This window comes from Ciconia boyciana, chromosome 20 (assembly GCF_034638445.1).
Source record: "Ciconia boyciana chromosome 20, ASM3463844v1, whole genome shotgun sequence".
Lineage (NCBI taxonomy): Eukaryota > Metazoa > Chordata > Aves > Ciconiiformes > Ciconiidae > Ciconia > Ciconia boyciana.
The window spans coordinates 6168729-6185815 of NC_132953.1; the positions used below are offsets into that span (position 1 = coordinate 6168729).

General features: G+C 43.9%; 1 protein-coding gene across 6 annotated transcripts in view; it reads right to left on the bottom strand.

The window, feature by feature from the left end:
• Positions 1-222: 222 nt before the first annotated feature.
• Positions 223-17087, bottom strand: part of ALG9 (ALG9 alpha-1,2-mannosyltransferase) — a 34761-nt gene continuing 17896 nt past the window's right edge. For 3 of the 6 annotated variants that reach the window (XM_072884462.1, XM_072884465.1, XM_072884461.1), the window contains 3 exons: positions 11021-11151; positions 10623-10697; positions 223-475 (listed from right to left, as the gene is read on the bottom strand). In XM_072884462.1, coding sequence (XP_072740563.1) covers positions 352-475; positions 10623-10697; positions 11021-11151 — 330 coding nt within the window. In that variant the 3' untranslated portion in view covers positions 223-351. The remainder of the gene's footprint in view (positions 476-10622; positions 10698-11020; positions 11152-17087) is intronic. The other 3 variants (XM_072884464.1, XM_072884466.1, XM_072884463.1) reach the window with 1 other exon arrangement.

Consider the following 17087-nt stretch of genomic DNA (forward strand, 5'->3'; position numbering starts at 1 on the left):
GAACCTCATACTGTCATTCCTTTTTATTTTCCATTTTTTCTCTTCTCTGGTGTAATAGATAATAACACAGGGAGCAGCAGGGATAATACATTCGTAGGTGGCTGCTGGATTTTCAAATGGTTTCTTACCAATATGTTCTGTGTAGGCAGAGCAGAGACCTGACACTGAGAACTGAAAGCAGATGATGCACACTTTTTACAGCTGGAAGCTTGCAGAGCGAAATCACTTCATGGGAAACCTTTATTAGTGAATCTTACAAGCGCAATTTTTCAAAAAGGGAACTGAAGATGGCTTAGGCAGCTGTCCAAGAGTGTCAGCAGATGCTTTTGGTTTTGTTGCCCAGGTGTGTTGCTAGCCTCCCATTTTTTTCCTGGTTTGCTTCGACTTCCGTGATTTCAGAATAGTATAGTTTGCATACCATGTATACTGTTCTGAGAGGAGAGGGACATAGAATGCCCGCAGCAGCTTTGAGGACCTGAAACCAGAAAGGAAAAACAAATCATCCTTAAAGTGCTCATTAGCCGGTATGTTCAAAACAATACAAATGAGGCTTTGCAAAAGATTTGGACTGGTGAGTCAGTGACATGAGGAATGCTAATGGTTCAGGCATATGAAGCCCAGTCCCATTTTCTCCTTGTTGGTGGGACCAAAGCTGGTTTGTGCCAGCATCACCAGTTTAAGAGCAGCAGCCTGCCCAGTTCTTCAGAATGCCCACTATCCATTCCAGTAGGATTAAGGGGGAGAGAGCGCAGGAAGGTGTTGTAATTCTCAAAAGAAACTTAGATCCCGGATATCACTGTCCAAAAAGCAGACAGTACCGCCTTGTGGGCCCTTTGGTATCATACAGACAGGCAGGCCTCCTGTTCCTCAGGGTACGCTATGGAGGTGAAAGATAGCAAGGCTGCATTTAGCTCCTGGCATCTCCTCTTTTCTATCTAATCTTTCTGGCTGCCTATTCCTTCACGCATGTCTGAAGGGCAGACAGAAGCTTTGATGGGCACTGGCATTTTGAGTTTTGCTCTGGTGCTGATCTTCTATTGAGGGTATTGAATTAAAGAGGGATGGACTGCTCTAAAGCCTACAAGGCAGTTTGCTGCAGGCTGCCAGCATTCACTCCATGCCCTGCTAGTGCTGGGAGCTGGCATTTCACAGCACTTTGCAACAATTGGACCAATCGAGTACTCAAGCATAGAAGGTTTAATGGCTGCATCAAATTAGTACCTTTTGTTTGGTTGCTAATTGCTGGAGCTGTGCTAGCTGAGTACATTTTAAATGCATGTATTCTCTTATTGAGCAAACTAATAGTAAAATCCAGGTTTAAATGTGAAGTGGACAAATATAACGTCCTTCAGCAGCAGCACTGAACCTTGCTTAGAAGCTTCAAAAATTTGAGCAACTTATTGAAATCAGGGCTGGGGCAGAGTCTTGTTTCCTCATCATTGAAGCTTATCTCTTTGCCTCTTTCAGATCAACTTGTTGGTAAACTATCAACCCTTGACATAAGTCTAACTCCATCCACATGAAGCTTGGAAAAGCAGCAGCAGCACTCAAATTTGATTTGCAGCATGCTAAGTAGTCAGGGATAGTACACAGATCCAGCAGGTACTTGCTGGTCACTGCAATTCACACAGCTTTGCTGGTAACACAGCCAAGGTTCTGGACATCCAGTTCAAGTCACTTTTTCAGAAGAAAGATGAATTGTGTTTTGTTTGCTTATTGTAAGGCAGCACTGGATATCTTTCAAAAATGCAGTCTCAAAAAACAATGGCAGGAACTACCACTGTGAACTACATCTCCCCAGAGGCTCCCAGGGTTCTTAGACAGCCTTACTGTAATTCATCTGAGAACAAGCAGCTCCTGATCTCCTGCAACTTGGAGTAAAACACTGTCCAGGAAAAGACTGGTGATATCTACTTGCATTGGCATAGCACCACTCAGCAGCAGGGTCCTGCTATATAAGATGCCATACAAGCACAAAGCAAGGCCTTTTTCAGCTGAAACGTTCCCTCTTTAGACAGACAAAGTGACAGACAAAGCAGTATTCTTCCCACACTGGAGAGGGGAAACTGAGGCAGAAAGTATTGTCTACCCTCAGAGAGACTGAGCAAGTCTGAATCCTAAAATTTACAAGTCCCACTTCTAACTGTGAGACTCTGCCTCCTTTCAACAGCCAGCATCTTGTAAACCTGCTTTTTGCCAAGCACTCAGTTTGTGCTTTAGGATATAAAAATGCTGATTGCTTTACTTCGAAGAACAAAAAGCTCAGTGATAACACTTAGGCCCTTTACAAATTGTAAAGCACCCAGCAAAGTTCCTAAATAAAAGAATCACTGGAAATGGTTGCTCTTTGTGAATTCCTGAGGTGCTGGAATTGGGAACATGTTCAAAGCAGAATCTCTTAGTAGCAAATAACTAGGCAGAAGATGGTAATTTTGGTGTATTCTGAACAAGGAACATTTTTTGCAGCTGTCATTTCCTTGTGCCTGGAAATTGGAGGTCAGCCCTCCCTCCAGTCTCTAGAAGCAAAGGCATCCCTTTGAAAACAAGTGATTGATTTTCCTCCTCCATCTCTTGTGGCTAATGAACATCATGTCATTGCTGAACTTATTCTGGCATCTCCTCCTCTGAGCCTGACAACCCACCATTGCTACCATGGCTGCTCTCTGTGAATGGTGCGGTTTCACTTCAATTCCCTTTAGCAAAGAAAAAGAAAAGAAAGAAAAACAAGAAAAGCAACAGTGTTCAAGCTGCTTGGGACGCTGTTTAAAACAAGGAAAATGAAAAATAAGGTTGAGTACCAGCTTGCTGCTACATTGTAAGAAAGGGACAGAAACTAGCACAATTCCCCAGAGCTCAGGGTGTGTGCTTGGGTTAAGATGAAATAATTTGTTGAATTAGCCTTGGTGATTTAGCTCAGGGACAGAGACGAAGGCAGCACCTTCAGCTGATGGCTGAGGTCCCGAGTATACAGTCTGTAGCACTGAAAATGCTTTCAGTCACTCAGTCCAGACGTAGAGCTGACAGCAGTCAGACAACAGCACCCAGTTCACATCCTCCCCTTGACCTGGATGCATCTACATACTGACAGCCTGCCCAGGCCAGCACTGTACAACACAAGTGGGCACCCAGTAATGGTGGGTCTGATCGCTGGAGCAACAGAACTAAGCACCTGTGTTTACCCTCAGTGCACGTGCCTCTCACAGCTCTGCAGAAACACTGCTATCCTGTCTGTACTTCCTCTTCTTTATACCTTTTGTGAGAAACACTCCCTATACCTTTTACTTGTTGGTATTCTGAAATATAGGCCCAATGCAGCTCACATGGTTGTGTTCACATGGTCTTTATGACATGTTCAGAATGTGCAGGATTCAGCTTTGCTTTCTAGAACAAAAGGATATTTCAGGAGCTGGTAGTAGCAAAAATCTCCTCCCAAATAAGCCAGCTCAGTGTAACCATCCTGAGTTTGCAGACAGCCTGAAACAACAACTCTGAGCAATGAAAGCTCTCCACATGCTCTTAATTTTGCTGGCAACTAAGCCCTTATTAGCAGCAGTTTAAATGTCAGTGTTCACTGTTTCACAGTTTATATCAGCAGTGAAACAGGGGGAGAAAATACCATTGGTAAAAAGAAGATCAAAAAAGGAGAGGCAGGAATGACTGATGGAAAAAAATACCGAGGGTGGAAAATGACGAGAAATGCAGAGCAGAAAGATAGCTGCTCTTCCCACCAGTGGATGTCATACATAATGCCAAGGCACTCATGACAAATAACAATACAGTGAATTGGTGTATAAAGGCCACAGCTGATCTACATTCCTGTACTCCTCCCCCAAAAAAGAAGTACGTGCTCCAAGAATGGAGAGCTGTGTCATTTAGCCAGAGGGGACCCCAAAAGTGAAGTTCACCCTGCTCTTCAAGGTGAAATGATGTATTACTCAAACTGTCAAGTCCACAAGGTGTCCTTGGTTTCCACCAGGTGTTAGCTAGTCAGGCTGCTGGTGCCATAGCAAAATGACTCTTCACTAACAAGACTTATAAAGTTGAAAAGGGAACAGTTGACATTTGTTTCAACTACCCAGTCTAAAGACACAGGTTAAAAAAAAGGCAACAGAAAATAAAAGAGGCATCTTAAAAATAACAACATTTATGTGCTCAGAGAATCACATCTCAGATATAAAAACATGAAACCCTGAATATGGCATGGTAAATGGTAGCACCAACGTATCTGCTCCACAGCATATAAGAGCTTGCATTTATTCAGCAGCAACTTTCTCACTGAAAAAAGACTCAGCCTGGACACAACCACAAGGCTGCTCTCTCTCCTGCTGGTAACTATGCAGTAGCAAAGCCCTAGATGCCTGCTCTCATCAGCAGCCGTGAGAGAACCATGGCTGCTGATGCACCTACAGCTCAGGAAGACATGATAGAGCTTTAAATTCAGACAGGGAACCTTCACCTCCTGTCACCTCACTCCGTCAGGCTCAGCAACCTCAGACAACAGATGGCACATGGAAGGGGTTGGGATGACAGATGACAGTGAATATCTATAATGTTCTATTTGCATTTGCTTCTAAATTTGTCCCCCAGAGACTGTGAGTGTGTGTAGCCTTAATCAGCATAGAGCTCCCAAGCAGCATGTTGGTAGCAAGATCAAGGCCATAATCACTCCAAGCTGGGAAGCCAAGGGTCTAGTGCAATGCTGCTGGGACACTGATGCAGCAAGGCTCTTTCAGTGGTGGGCTCCAGGCCAGAGCCACGCAACAGGCACATTCTGCCCAGCTCTTGCTGTGCTCCAGACATGGGAGGTATCGCATATTCCGGGGGGGGGGTGGGCGGGGGGGGTGGGCGGGTGTGTGTCTGAATTCCTTTCCAGTTTTTTGGTTTCTAGGGCAGTGACTGCTGCAGCACCCAGAGCAGCTCCTAGTTAGGATAGAGGTGCACAGTTACCAGTACAGCCAGCAGAGCTGGAACCACAGTACCGTTTGGTGCTAAGCGTATTTCTGTAAATTACCTATTGGACTTCAGGAGAAAGCAACTCAACAGTCCTGTTCTACTAATGCCAGTGGAGGCTCTTCTGGAATGGAAGCAAGGACTGCTAAGTGAAGATGTTCAAGTCCCCCCTCCCAAGCTCATAGACTGACGTGGAATGGAAGCAGTTAGATACATGTAGTGGTAGGAGATTCTTCCTAACTGCATCTTGTAACCTGAACTTCTTACCCCAGTGACAGCAGAATTCAGAAAGAAGCATGAGAAGGAAGAAGAGAAGGGAATGGCAGAAAGAAGAGGCAGGAGGAAGTTGAATCTCTGCCACATGGGCAGGACCTAGTACCTTCTAGCTACAGGCATACACAGGAAGCTCATGATCAAAGCTCTTTGAAAACCCATTAACATTTGCATTTCCTCTAGGTGTTAAATTTTGTACCAACCATGCACCTAAGAAGTAATTTAGCTACTTGTAAAACAAAAGTAGGGAAAAAAATTAATGTAACATGGAGGAAAGCACCATTAAAGGGAATAAGACAGAGTCTCTTATCAAACCAGGGTAATGATGTGCTAGAACAAGGTGACTGAGTCATTAATTTTGCACGAAGAATATTTTTTTTGATGGAAAACCCAAGCATTTGGAGCAAGCAGACGGCTCAGCCTAAAGAGCTGGAAAATATGTGCTCCTCAGTGGGGAGCTGTAATATATTTCCCCTTTTCTGTGCCAGATTCGGAGTGCTCAGCCAATATAGAATTAAATGGACCTGGACAAAGCAGCTTCCTGAGGAGCATAATTAGCTGGTGGCTTGGAGTACTCTCTAATTCAATTAGCAGCACCATTTATCAGAGCCAGCTGAGATTTACATGTGCACTTGCTGACGTCAATGTGAGACTTGCAGTGAGTCCCAGAAGCCTTCAGTTCAGCAGGAGTGAATTGAACTGCTGGGGTCATTTATTTTCAAAGAACAAGAGCTGCAGTTTGGTTTTGGGTGGGGAGGTGTTTGATGGGGCTTTTTTCCCCCAAATGCTCCTTGCTCTGTAGCCACTGAGCTGCAGACCTGAAATCTACACTGGCAGTTTCCCTCACAGCTCAGTTCAAAGTGACACTTCTTGTGTTCCTCCTTCCCTTTTATAAAAAAAGATGCATTTTCATAGAGTTTTTACTCTTACTTCATAGGTAGCAGGGGACATTTCCAAATCATTGTGTGGAAGCAGGTGCTGGATTTGAGAGATGCGTCATTCTGCTGAGCTGGGGAGGGGGGGAAGGTACATGCTCAGAAATGCAAGCAGCCTGGATCATTATAGGAGTTCTTGATGCATCTTCACTGACTCTACCCACAGACCTGTGTGTCTGACCCTGGGAAGAACTCTCCCCACAGATCTACTAGCTCTGGGATCCTTTCAGCTTACCAATTTCTAGCACCTAACATGCTGTTACAACTGTGTTACTGCTGCTCTCCTGCAGCTAAACTCCCCAGAATGATCAATTTCTCAACTCTAAGAGAGACAGCACTGCCTAGATTTGTTGTCTCAAATTAACATGAAACAAAAACACAGAAGTGTTTTTGCTGGGATTTCCACACCTTCTCCGCTATCAGGCCTGCCAACAACTTTCTGGACTATAGAAGTGCTTGTTGCATTCCTGAAAGAGTCTCAGGGCATCAGTGATGCCCTCAGAGAACCCTCCAGCTGGATGGAGTGGCAACTCTCAGTGTCCTCCCTCTGAGGTTCTGCAGTGCCCAGTCTAGAAGGTTTGGTACTCTACAGACTGGGATAAGGACAGAAGCAAGGACAGCAAGGGCTGACTAGCAGCAAGGGAGACTGCTGCAGCCACAGAAAGAAAGACACACCACTAGTACTTGCTTTGCAAATGAGGTTTTCCAATCTCAACAAAAAGACAATAGCTAATGCCTGAGCCTGCAGGGTGAGACAGACTCTTGCATCTCATTCAATTCCTAGGCAGATCTGCAATTGCCACTAGCTAACTCCTCTGTCAGCTGCCAATCTACTGCAAAACTTGTGTCACTTCCCCTTTTGAGAATTGCTTGAGCCCCATTATTTTACGCAAGTTACAACTCAATCACACTCAGGGAAAAAAAACAAAGCAAACAATGCTGTCTTATTTTAGAAATGCTATGACGCATTCAGAGCGAGGAGCTCAACAGACCGATTATGAACATTTGCCATGGGAAACCTTTATATGGATGTTGCCACAAAATTCCAATACTCAGATGTAAAACAATGCAAAGGTATTTACCTGCCACTGCTATTATGAAGTTGAAGCTCCTCACTCTTTCACTAATTGCCAACAAACTGCTGGAGATAAGTGGGGAGCTAACAAACTTTTGGTCCAAATGGGAAACTGCAACACAGGGAGAGTTTCAGAGACCTGGACAGAGTCATGGGAGTACCAAGTTCCAGCTGGGCCCCTTAATCACTCATCCACCCTACCTCTTCTCCAAGGCCCAAATTACAGAAAGAAATTTAAAATATATGACAAAAAATTATGAAGCAGGCAATCCAAAAAGAGTCTTTCTGAAATTCCTCTTGCTCATGCTGTTGTTGATGGGCTGGCAAAAGGGTCTTAACCTTGCCTATAGTATCCAATTTTAAATGTGACACCTTTAAATGACACACTGGGTAAAACCAGGGCAGATCAGACCTTGCATGGTTTGTTCTTTCTGCTCTTCACTGTACCATGAGTTGTCTTGGGAAGCTGTACCCACTGCTATGCATTTGCCCTGCTAGGCAGGCCATGGCTCCTGGCTTACTGTTCTTCAGGGGGAACAGAGAATCTGTCAGACAAGCAGGGTGACAAGATGGGGAGACACTGCTGGTTCTCTCAACCCTCAGCATCAGTGATAGCCCCCAGGTAAGCACATGCCCTTCTAGTCCTTCACCAGCACTGTGCACTCGAGCTGCCTGACCTGCAGACTGCTGAAGGTCCGCTGAAGGGACAGAGCCCAGCGCTCCAAACTGCAGGAGCTCTGGAGGTACTAACAGCAGGGATGGAAATCAGACCTGCTGCTATGGCAACCTGGCCTCCTCCACTGGTGAGGGCACCACACCTCCCCTCTGCTCCAGCTGTGAGGCGTTGATAAGAAACAGCATGGAGAATTTCCATGCAGCACAAGAACAGGAGCGGAGGAGGCTGACAGGCAATACCAGCAGAGCTAAGGATCTGACTGCCTGATCTCCTCTTGGGACATGGTCTGCAAATCCTCTTCTATTTCAGTCTCCCACTAATGCAACAGTATCTTTTGTTAAGGAGGACACAGCAGCCGGAAAGATCCCCTTCCCTCCCCACCACCTTCAGATGATCTGTTCTAAGGTCTTGGTGATTGCTTAGCCAGGGAGTATGCTTCCCTTTCCCCACCCCCAGTATTCTGCCTTTTCATCTCATCATTACCAGGGTCAGTATGCTCTGAAGGTTCAGGATCTCTCTGTGACTCCCAGCTTCTCACAACAGCTGCTGCTCCGTGGTCCCCCACGGAGGTGCTACCTTTGCTACAACAAGCCAAGCCATTACTTTCAGTGGTAAAAGCCACGTGCACTCTCCCTTCACAAGCCAGACACGAAGGACCACACACAGGAACTAACATCCCTGTACCGAGTGGGCTACCGGAGTTTGGCTGCAGGCTTGCAGAGATACTTAGCCAACAAAAAACATACAGCTTGGGAATCTAGCTGGAGTTTAGATGATCTAAATGCAACACACAGTATCATATATCAAATCAAAATGATCGCACAGGTTTTCACTGCCAAGCTTGGGAATAAGTTACCAGCCTCAGTCTGGCAGGAAGTAGCTTGACAGCATTTCCCTCAGAAGCACAGAGCTGCAGCACCACATCTACCTAAGTATTCAGCCAAATTTCTGAGAAGCCAGCCAGATATTTATGCTTGGCAGGACACAGGGGTTTAGATGTAAATAGGGAAATTTCTTAATCCTATTTATTTCCTCTAATAAGAAGGAGGGGAAAAAAGAAGAAAGAAAAATGTCATAGAGTGACTCATACAGAAACAGCATTAAAGCAGCGAAGAGAGTGACAAGGACTCAGCTCAGTACTGAGGTATGTGTTTGGCTCTAGCTTAACTCCTTGCACTGATTCCAGTCAGCATTGCAGGCTGCAGTAGGGTCAGGATTGAGATGGTATCAGATGTACACACACCTTACAGGAAAAATCCTCAGCCAAGTTAGGAATGAACAAAAAAGCCTGGGTGAAAGTAGAGGATTCGAAACACTTGTGTCTGTCCTGTGGTAAGGCCTACAGTTGCACACTCATCTCTCTCCCCACAAAAGGAGCAGATACACTGTGCTGTTGCTTCCAGACAGATGCTGGTTTGTATTCAGCAGGGCACAGCCTCTACCTTAGAGAGTGTGAAATGGGTTCAGAAGAGAGAGCAGTGGTATGTCTCTCATGAGCTTTAATCAAAAGCTCAGAGGCTATGGGTGGAGGCTGAAAGTGCCATAATCCAAAAAGCCCCATGAGACAGACCAACTCCTTCTCTACCAAACATCAGCTAAGTACAGGAAAAATGAGCAATAGTGGAAAGAAGCCATGGAGAATCCAGGACATTCTGGAGAAGTCTATGAGATGTACAGCCATACCAGAATAATTCACTTTGCTTTCATTAGGCAGGCTAGCATCTCTGCAGCAGACAGCTGCTACCTCTGAAAGCACCCCTAGCAAATAACATACCCCTGGTTAACCCAAGGTGTCTTAAAGGCTCATTTGGACCTGACTCAGTGCCTCTGATTGACTTCAAAGGACTTTAGATCAGGTCCAAACAATCAAAGCTTGGCTATTCAGCAAAGGATAGCAAGATAAACCAGCTTTAAAAACACATGAATGTGTCTTCAAAGCAGAAATGCACATTCAGGGGTGTATGCTCTGCACAAGGAATCCTTTGCAAAACTCTTATGCAGATGCTTCTATTGCCTCATTAATAAGACTCGTTGGCCATCTCATTCTCCCTTCCTGAAGTCCTGCTCGAATGTAACAGCAAGTCTCTCGGAAAACATAGTTCATGAAAATCCTTGCCAAGAAAACTTGTTTGTGTCAGCAAGCTGGGAACATTAGAGCACTCCTGGGAGTTGCTCTAACATTATCACTCTTTCTCACTGTTCAACTGCTTTTACCAGCCCCCCTCCCCGGAGGGTCCTATTACTAGGAAGTAATAAGGTCTCACGTAGAAAATAGGAGGGCACTGAACTCTGTATTAGTTTTTTACAGAGATTTTTCCAGTCAGCCTCTCTGTCCTGTTATGACAGCTACATAACCAGAGCTTTAAATGACTAAATAACCATCTCCTTACAGGTGAGGGTTTCTGTATTTGCAGGAATGTATTAACAACATTCCTAGTTTGACAACCTTGATTCCACCCCCTGTTAGCCTGGAGGAGAGCAATTTCAATCTCTGCTTCTCACAGAAATTCCTGTTTAGACACACAAGCAAGTTGTTCAGTAAGCAGTAGAACTAATGAAGAACAGATTCTAACAGACATCTCTTCCATGGATTCTCTGATGCCTAATAAAGGAGTGACCTTGCTGACTTTTCACTTGATTAGACTGCCTCCTCTCTCTGTCTGCCAGCTTTCATAAAATTTGTAAGAGCTCATGCTCTTTGAGACTGACTTACACCTGTCTTGAATTTGGCTGAAACAAGACAGCAGATTCAGAAGTCTGTTGAGAGGAGATGACATACACCTCATTCCTTTAGAAAGCAAAACAAAGAAAATTATGTCAGCAAGAAGAGCACAGGGAGGATTCTTTTTAAAAATAATCCTTCTCACCACCCTTCTCAGCTAGCTTCACCCTCTAAAAGCAACCTAGGTCATAAATATTGCAAGTACAAGTTTGACAAAGGTTCCACTGTACCCAGCAAGCTGCCTTTACTGGAAACTGGATTTCAAGCTGGCATTTGCCAATGTATCTTTCCTCCCTGTATATAGCTACTTTTGCAAATGGATAATTGAACAGAATTAGTTCACAGACTTCCCAGCCTTTCTCCCTCCCTCTCAAATGTGTAAAGCATACCTGGAAGCATCTAGGAATGGCTTGTAGGCAATGGTTACCCACTCTTCTTTGTTGGAAGAATATCTTGGCTCCCTTGGGGTTTCAGCTGCTGTATCCAAGTCCACCAGATAGTGGCATTTGGAAATGTCGATCTGCAGAAAGAAAGACATTCTTGTGGTTTATTTCCTGTAGGCTTCTGGTTGTATGTGTTCATTTATACAGGCTGTTACTTATCAGTGAGAAGGGGGTTACATTTCTAGCAACAGGTGAAATGCTTCATGCAGGGTACCTGGTAAAATACTTTGAATGTTCTCAAGTAAAACCTTTATGGGGGAATACAAGCTACCACTACTGCTCTGGTCATAGGAGGGGAATCCTAGGGTCCCTCTCTGAGGAAGTACCACTGCCAGCTCTCTTACTGAGGAACTGTCAAGTCACAGAGGGGAATTTGAGGCAGCAGAACCAGTTCTGTTGATGTTTTTCCTGGTGGTTGTCTAACTAGCTATTAAAGACTTCTTACAATGCTGACTCCACAAGTTCCCCAGGCAAAAGACTTCACTCTTTAGTGTTAGGAAGGTTTCCTGATGTCTACACTGAATCTTTTTCTGTCTCAGTTCATGCCTGTTTACATCACGAACAAGGAAAACATTGGTTTTTTGTGATAGTTTTTACATACTAGAGTTCTGTTATCTGAAGATGGCTCTTCTCTACAACCCTATTTTACTCTACAGTCATGTTTTCTATCCTTACGATCATTCTTGTGGGTCTTCAATTAGTCACATCTATCCTGAATGCAGTGCCCAAATAAGGATGTAGCACTTCAGTGAAGGACTTTCTAATGCAGAGCACCAAAGCAACAGTTGCACAACATGCTCCTGTGCATATAACCCTCTCTGTGGCTCATCTCTTTATACAGCAGCATGGCATTACTAATTTGTATTAATCCAGTGATTTGTTGCACCCCTGGATCCTTTCCTGAAGGACTTGTGCCTAACTGGCTGGTCTTCAACCTACCTGTATTCACCTAATTATTTCTGTCTAGTGCACTGTCCATACCAAATTTCATCCTTTTTTTTTTTCAGATCCTTTCTCCAATTTGTCAAAATCACTTTAAATTCTAATTACGTGCCTTCTCCCACATAATTTGTTATTTAATAAGCCTATTGCCTATTCCTCCTTCCCCCCTGCAAATCATTGATAAGAACTCTGAAAAGGACAGACCTTTGCAGTTTCCAGTACATCCTCTCATTTTGACTGATCTATGGATAACTACTGCTATCATTACTGTAAGAGCAATTCGTGAATTCTGCTCCAAAGTGCATGCACATCAGTGAGAAGGGCACCTTATATCAAGGCACATCCAGAGGAATATTTCTGTAGACCAGAGGAATACTAAACATGGATGCTGGGAACCGTACCAACTCAGGACTTGTTTGTCATGATCATGAACTGTTTGTAATATATAAACATCCAAAGACATTGCCAATTAACACCTTGTATAGGTGCTGTCCTGACCCTAAAGAATGTACAGTCAAGTTCACACAATAAAGGCTTGACCCACTGCCCAAGAAAGACAACAAAGTACATGCTAGATCAGGCCGAGGGGAGCCAGTGTCTCACACTCCTCCATTTATCCTCCTGTAAGAAACAGTGTATCTGCCAACTTTCTGCAAAAGAAATCTCCTCACTCACCTAATTTTACATGCATTCTTTGGAAGTGCTTTTACAATCAGTTGCACACAATTCCAGCGCATTTGGCTCAGAACACATACAGACCAATACAGGTTACCCACAAGGATCACACAAGCTCCACAACCTGTTAACTTTGCAAGCCTCATGGTACCGGTCTTGTCATCTCATGGCAGGGCTTAAGCAGAATCATGGAAAACAGTAAGTAGTTCCAGTAGAGTAAGCTTGTTGTCTGGCACAAATTGTGGTGGGGTTTGTGCATGAATAACCTGTCCTGTAGCACTGATGACCCTCACTGCCTCATTTGCAGCAGACGGACATCACATTGCACCTCTCAGACCATATGGACTTGGTATCAGCACAGTCATGCCTTTATCAGCTGCCTGTGACGCAAGTAACTGCTCTGCCCTGACCAAAATGTTTGGCAACACCCTGCCAAATTATGAAAAAGCATTCGAGGAAGCAACATCACAGAAATGAATTATGTGTGTGACCTCCCAGTTAAATGAGCTGCAGTCAATGTCCTCAGGAGACTTGAGTTATGCAACCTTCCTCCTATCCTGCTGCTCTTGGATATGAACAGGCTGTAACATTCATTTATGTGAACATCCTGTGTCCTTTCTGGCTAACAGCCCCTACCTCCTGTCCTCTCCTCCCCACTCCTCACAGGTACTCCCACAGATGTGCACTTGAGCTGCTGAGGAATAAAAACTCAAGACAAATGTGAACTGTCAGCTACAAAGACAACTTGAGTTCCTACCAGGAAAAATTTCCTTTTAATAATAACCATCAGATGTGAGCTAAGTTTCATACAAGGTAGCCCAACAAGAGGCTACATTGTGTAGAAACCTCTGCATTGAGCATGAGAGATCTAGAGGAGAGGACAGGTTACAAATAAGGGCTGATGTCCTGCTGTTGAAGATCTAATTGTCTTTAAGTGATCTAAGTCACATTTTCAAAAGTGACATAATCCCAAGCCTAAGGCCATGTTTATATTGTACCAGGGTAGATATATCATTATAATACACCAGAAAAATGAGCCCCTCATGGATGCAGTGTACTGCAGCAAGGCTGAGCTTTTGCTGGCATAATGATTTTCAGTCACTGGAGCAAAGCAAGCGCTACCAGTTATTGCCTCTGTACTTGGATATTTTGCTGACACTAGGTTTTGTCAGCCAAGGGTCACACTTTCTCACATCTGGCACTGGCTGAGTTTTCTGGCAAAAGCTTGCAGTAGTGACCTGAGAGGCACTAGAAGTCAACAGGACTGATGCTTGCAACTATCTTATCCTCTTGTGCCACTTCCAATCAGATTAATCTCAAAGTTTTATCTCCGGTATTTCTTTCTGCGAACTAAGAACACACAGAATTCTTGGATGCTTTTTCTGGCTCTGTTGGTCCGCAAGCCATCCTTGTGGCACTCCAGTATTCCCAGCTGCCAAAGGGGACTAACGATTCCCACTTCTGCCTCTGATATGTTATTAAGCATTGCACATTAAAATGTAGTACAGTATTTTGAAATTTCTGAGAAAAGACACCAGTGAAGTATAACACATCCTAGTAATTATTGGTGGTTTCCTTCAATAATCTAGATATTTTGATTTGGGAGACATCAGGGAACTAGAATACATGTATTTAGATATAAAAAAATTACATCACCAGAGTCTTTCCTCAGGTTAAGTGGAACAGAAGACAGGGCATAACTTCTGATCAATAAATATTTGCTAATTGTAACATGAGTCTCATTAGTTGTGCACATGTTTCACCCAGGTGGAATACAAGGGAGAAAGGAAAGAGACTTAGTATGGCAATTTAGGAAAAATACCAAGTTTTCAACTGTGATATCTCAGTTTACAGCTGCCACCAATCCCTGCATCCAGCAGGACAGGGTTATAAGAGTGACAGGCCACTTTGTGCCATCTAATCCTAGCCCTATTAGATCAGCAAACACCAAGGAAACTGGCAGGCAAATAAAACGTCCAGACAGCTCCTCCCAAACACCCTGCCACTGCCAAGTCTATGTTTGAACTCCCAGTTGCATGAACACGAAGACGGGTTCATCCTACTCCCAGGTATAAACAAGGACACCTTCCACTGAGCAATCCACTGCACTTTCAGGAAAGAAATTCATGAGGAGGCTAAGTGACCTGTAAGGAAATAACTTCCATCATGCATCTTGGTGTAAACCGGTTCTAAGTTTTTTCCGAAGACAGCAACAAAACAAATTATTGTGCTGAATTATTGTCCGGAAACAGGCTCCATGGCCCCAGCATCACACAGCATCATAATCAGATCCTGTCAACAGTGCACACATAAAAAATTGTCTCTCAGCTGGTGACACAAACTCTTGGTCCTTGTCCATCCCTCAGGGGCTCTGAACAGAATGTAGATTGCAATCTCCCCTTTTTCATGCACAAGTTTTTCAATGTGCACACTACAGGGGAGTTCTTGCAAGGTCAGATCATGACTGACCTTTGTAAAATGACAGACCCCTCCAGATTTACTTCTTTTTTTTTTGGAAACATTCAGGGCAACAGGGGCTGGAAGGGAAAGACTAAGGACCCTATCAGGAGGAGGACTCACATCAATAAGTTATGTGTCTGATGGAAGGAACGTGATTGAGTTTGGGGAGCAACAAGTCCTGGTCCATTTCGTTTCACTGACTTTTACACAGAGGGCCTATGACCTTCATGACAGATCTATATGTACTCCTTAGGAGGCCAGCTCTCCCAAGTGGCGGTTTTCCCTTTAATTAACCATGGCAGAACACAACATACACAGTTGGGTCTTGTTGATTACACAATAGTGTGTACATCTCATCAAGTCAGGGAAAAAAAGGTAATGTGTGATGACCAGGTGTTTCAACGAGTTAACAAATTTCCTTAGAGTCACTGCATAAATTTGCCACATTGAAAAGGTGAAGAAAGGCAGGGCAGCTATAGCTGGATTAGTCAAATGAAAAGCTAAGGCCCCTTAAGCTAGGTTTGCAAAGGCCTCTACCCATCAGTTATCTTAAATGCAGGCAGCTGAGATTCTCCAGGATGACCATGTCTTATTCTTACTCCCTTAAACACTTCCTTGAGGTATCCCACATTTCAGTTTGCTCTCCCACAAAATTTTATTGCAAACTTCCTTGGGCATGCTTGAATTCGCTTTTCTGAAGCACCTTTGGGGTTTATTGTAACAATTTAGGCTGAAAACAATTTAATTAGGTGGATACCAGATGGCTCCGTGGCATCACAACTGAGTGGCAAATGAAATTACACCATGGGAAACTCAGCTGAGGAGAATGTTGAATCCACTTCTTGCACTGTATGAGAAGAAATTCCAGGCCCTGAGAGAGGTTCTGGCTCATTAGCAAAAAAACTCCCAAACCACTAACCAAGTTTTTCTGTAAGTGATGTAGAATCATTCAGAGAAAGACAAATTACTGCCTCAAGCACTAAGACTGATCTCACTTCTCTCATCCTAAATGCTCCCCTAAAAGGGCTGGCACTTCCAATGCATATGAATTATCTGCCACGTGAAAGACAGATTTCCCTTCTACCATTCCAAGTAGAGCACAGTGCATTCTTACAAGTTACAGTGAAGCTAAGGATAATATTCATCCTGGTCAGAGGGCCAACACAGCACCTATGCATTTATTTGGGGATTTACACAAGACTTCGGTGGTGTACAGACCTTGAAATGTTTCTTTGTAGAAAGAAGTTTTACTGAACGGAGCTGCAAGGAATTTCTAATTTACATCCTATCCTTTTCTGTTCTCCTTTCCTTTTCCTCCTCCCACTCTTTTTTTATTTGATGCAACTGCTATGCTAAGTGGTGGAGAACTACATTTGATCACATCCTGAATAACAGGACTGGGCAGCACGGTATAGTACAGAGATGGAGCTAAGGGCACAGCCTTCTGCTGTACCGCTGCAGCCACATATCTCTCACTGGTGTCTGGATGGATGTTAGCCTGGCCACACAGAGCACAACAGGAGCTTGTCTGGTTTACCACAGATGAAGTTAAACTGTTTTGAGCAAAACCAGAGATGTTTTACTGATGACTCAAACACATATTTTAAAAATGAGACCAAGCTTCAGGTGGTTCCCACAGTTAAAAACAGAGCTAAAGGGAATTGGAAAAGTAGTGGAAATAAAGTGGTTAAAAAAAACTTCCTCTGAAGTCAGGAGTTTTTAACCGTTTCAGCTTTTAGGCCTAATCTACTGTTCCTGCTTGGATACATCGTTGTAAGAGATAATACTCCTTATCTCTTTCTTAGCAGTTTCAGAGACAAATGCATCTCCCCAGTAGGACAAGTACAAGTTAAGTGCTGTTCAACATGATTAAGGAAGGAAGAATTGCAAAACAAGAAGATCAAATCACTCTTTTCCCCAGTGTCTCATAGCAACA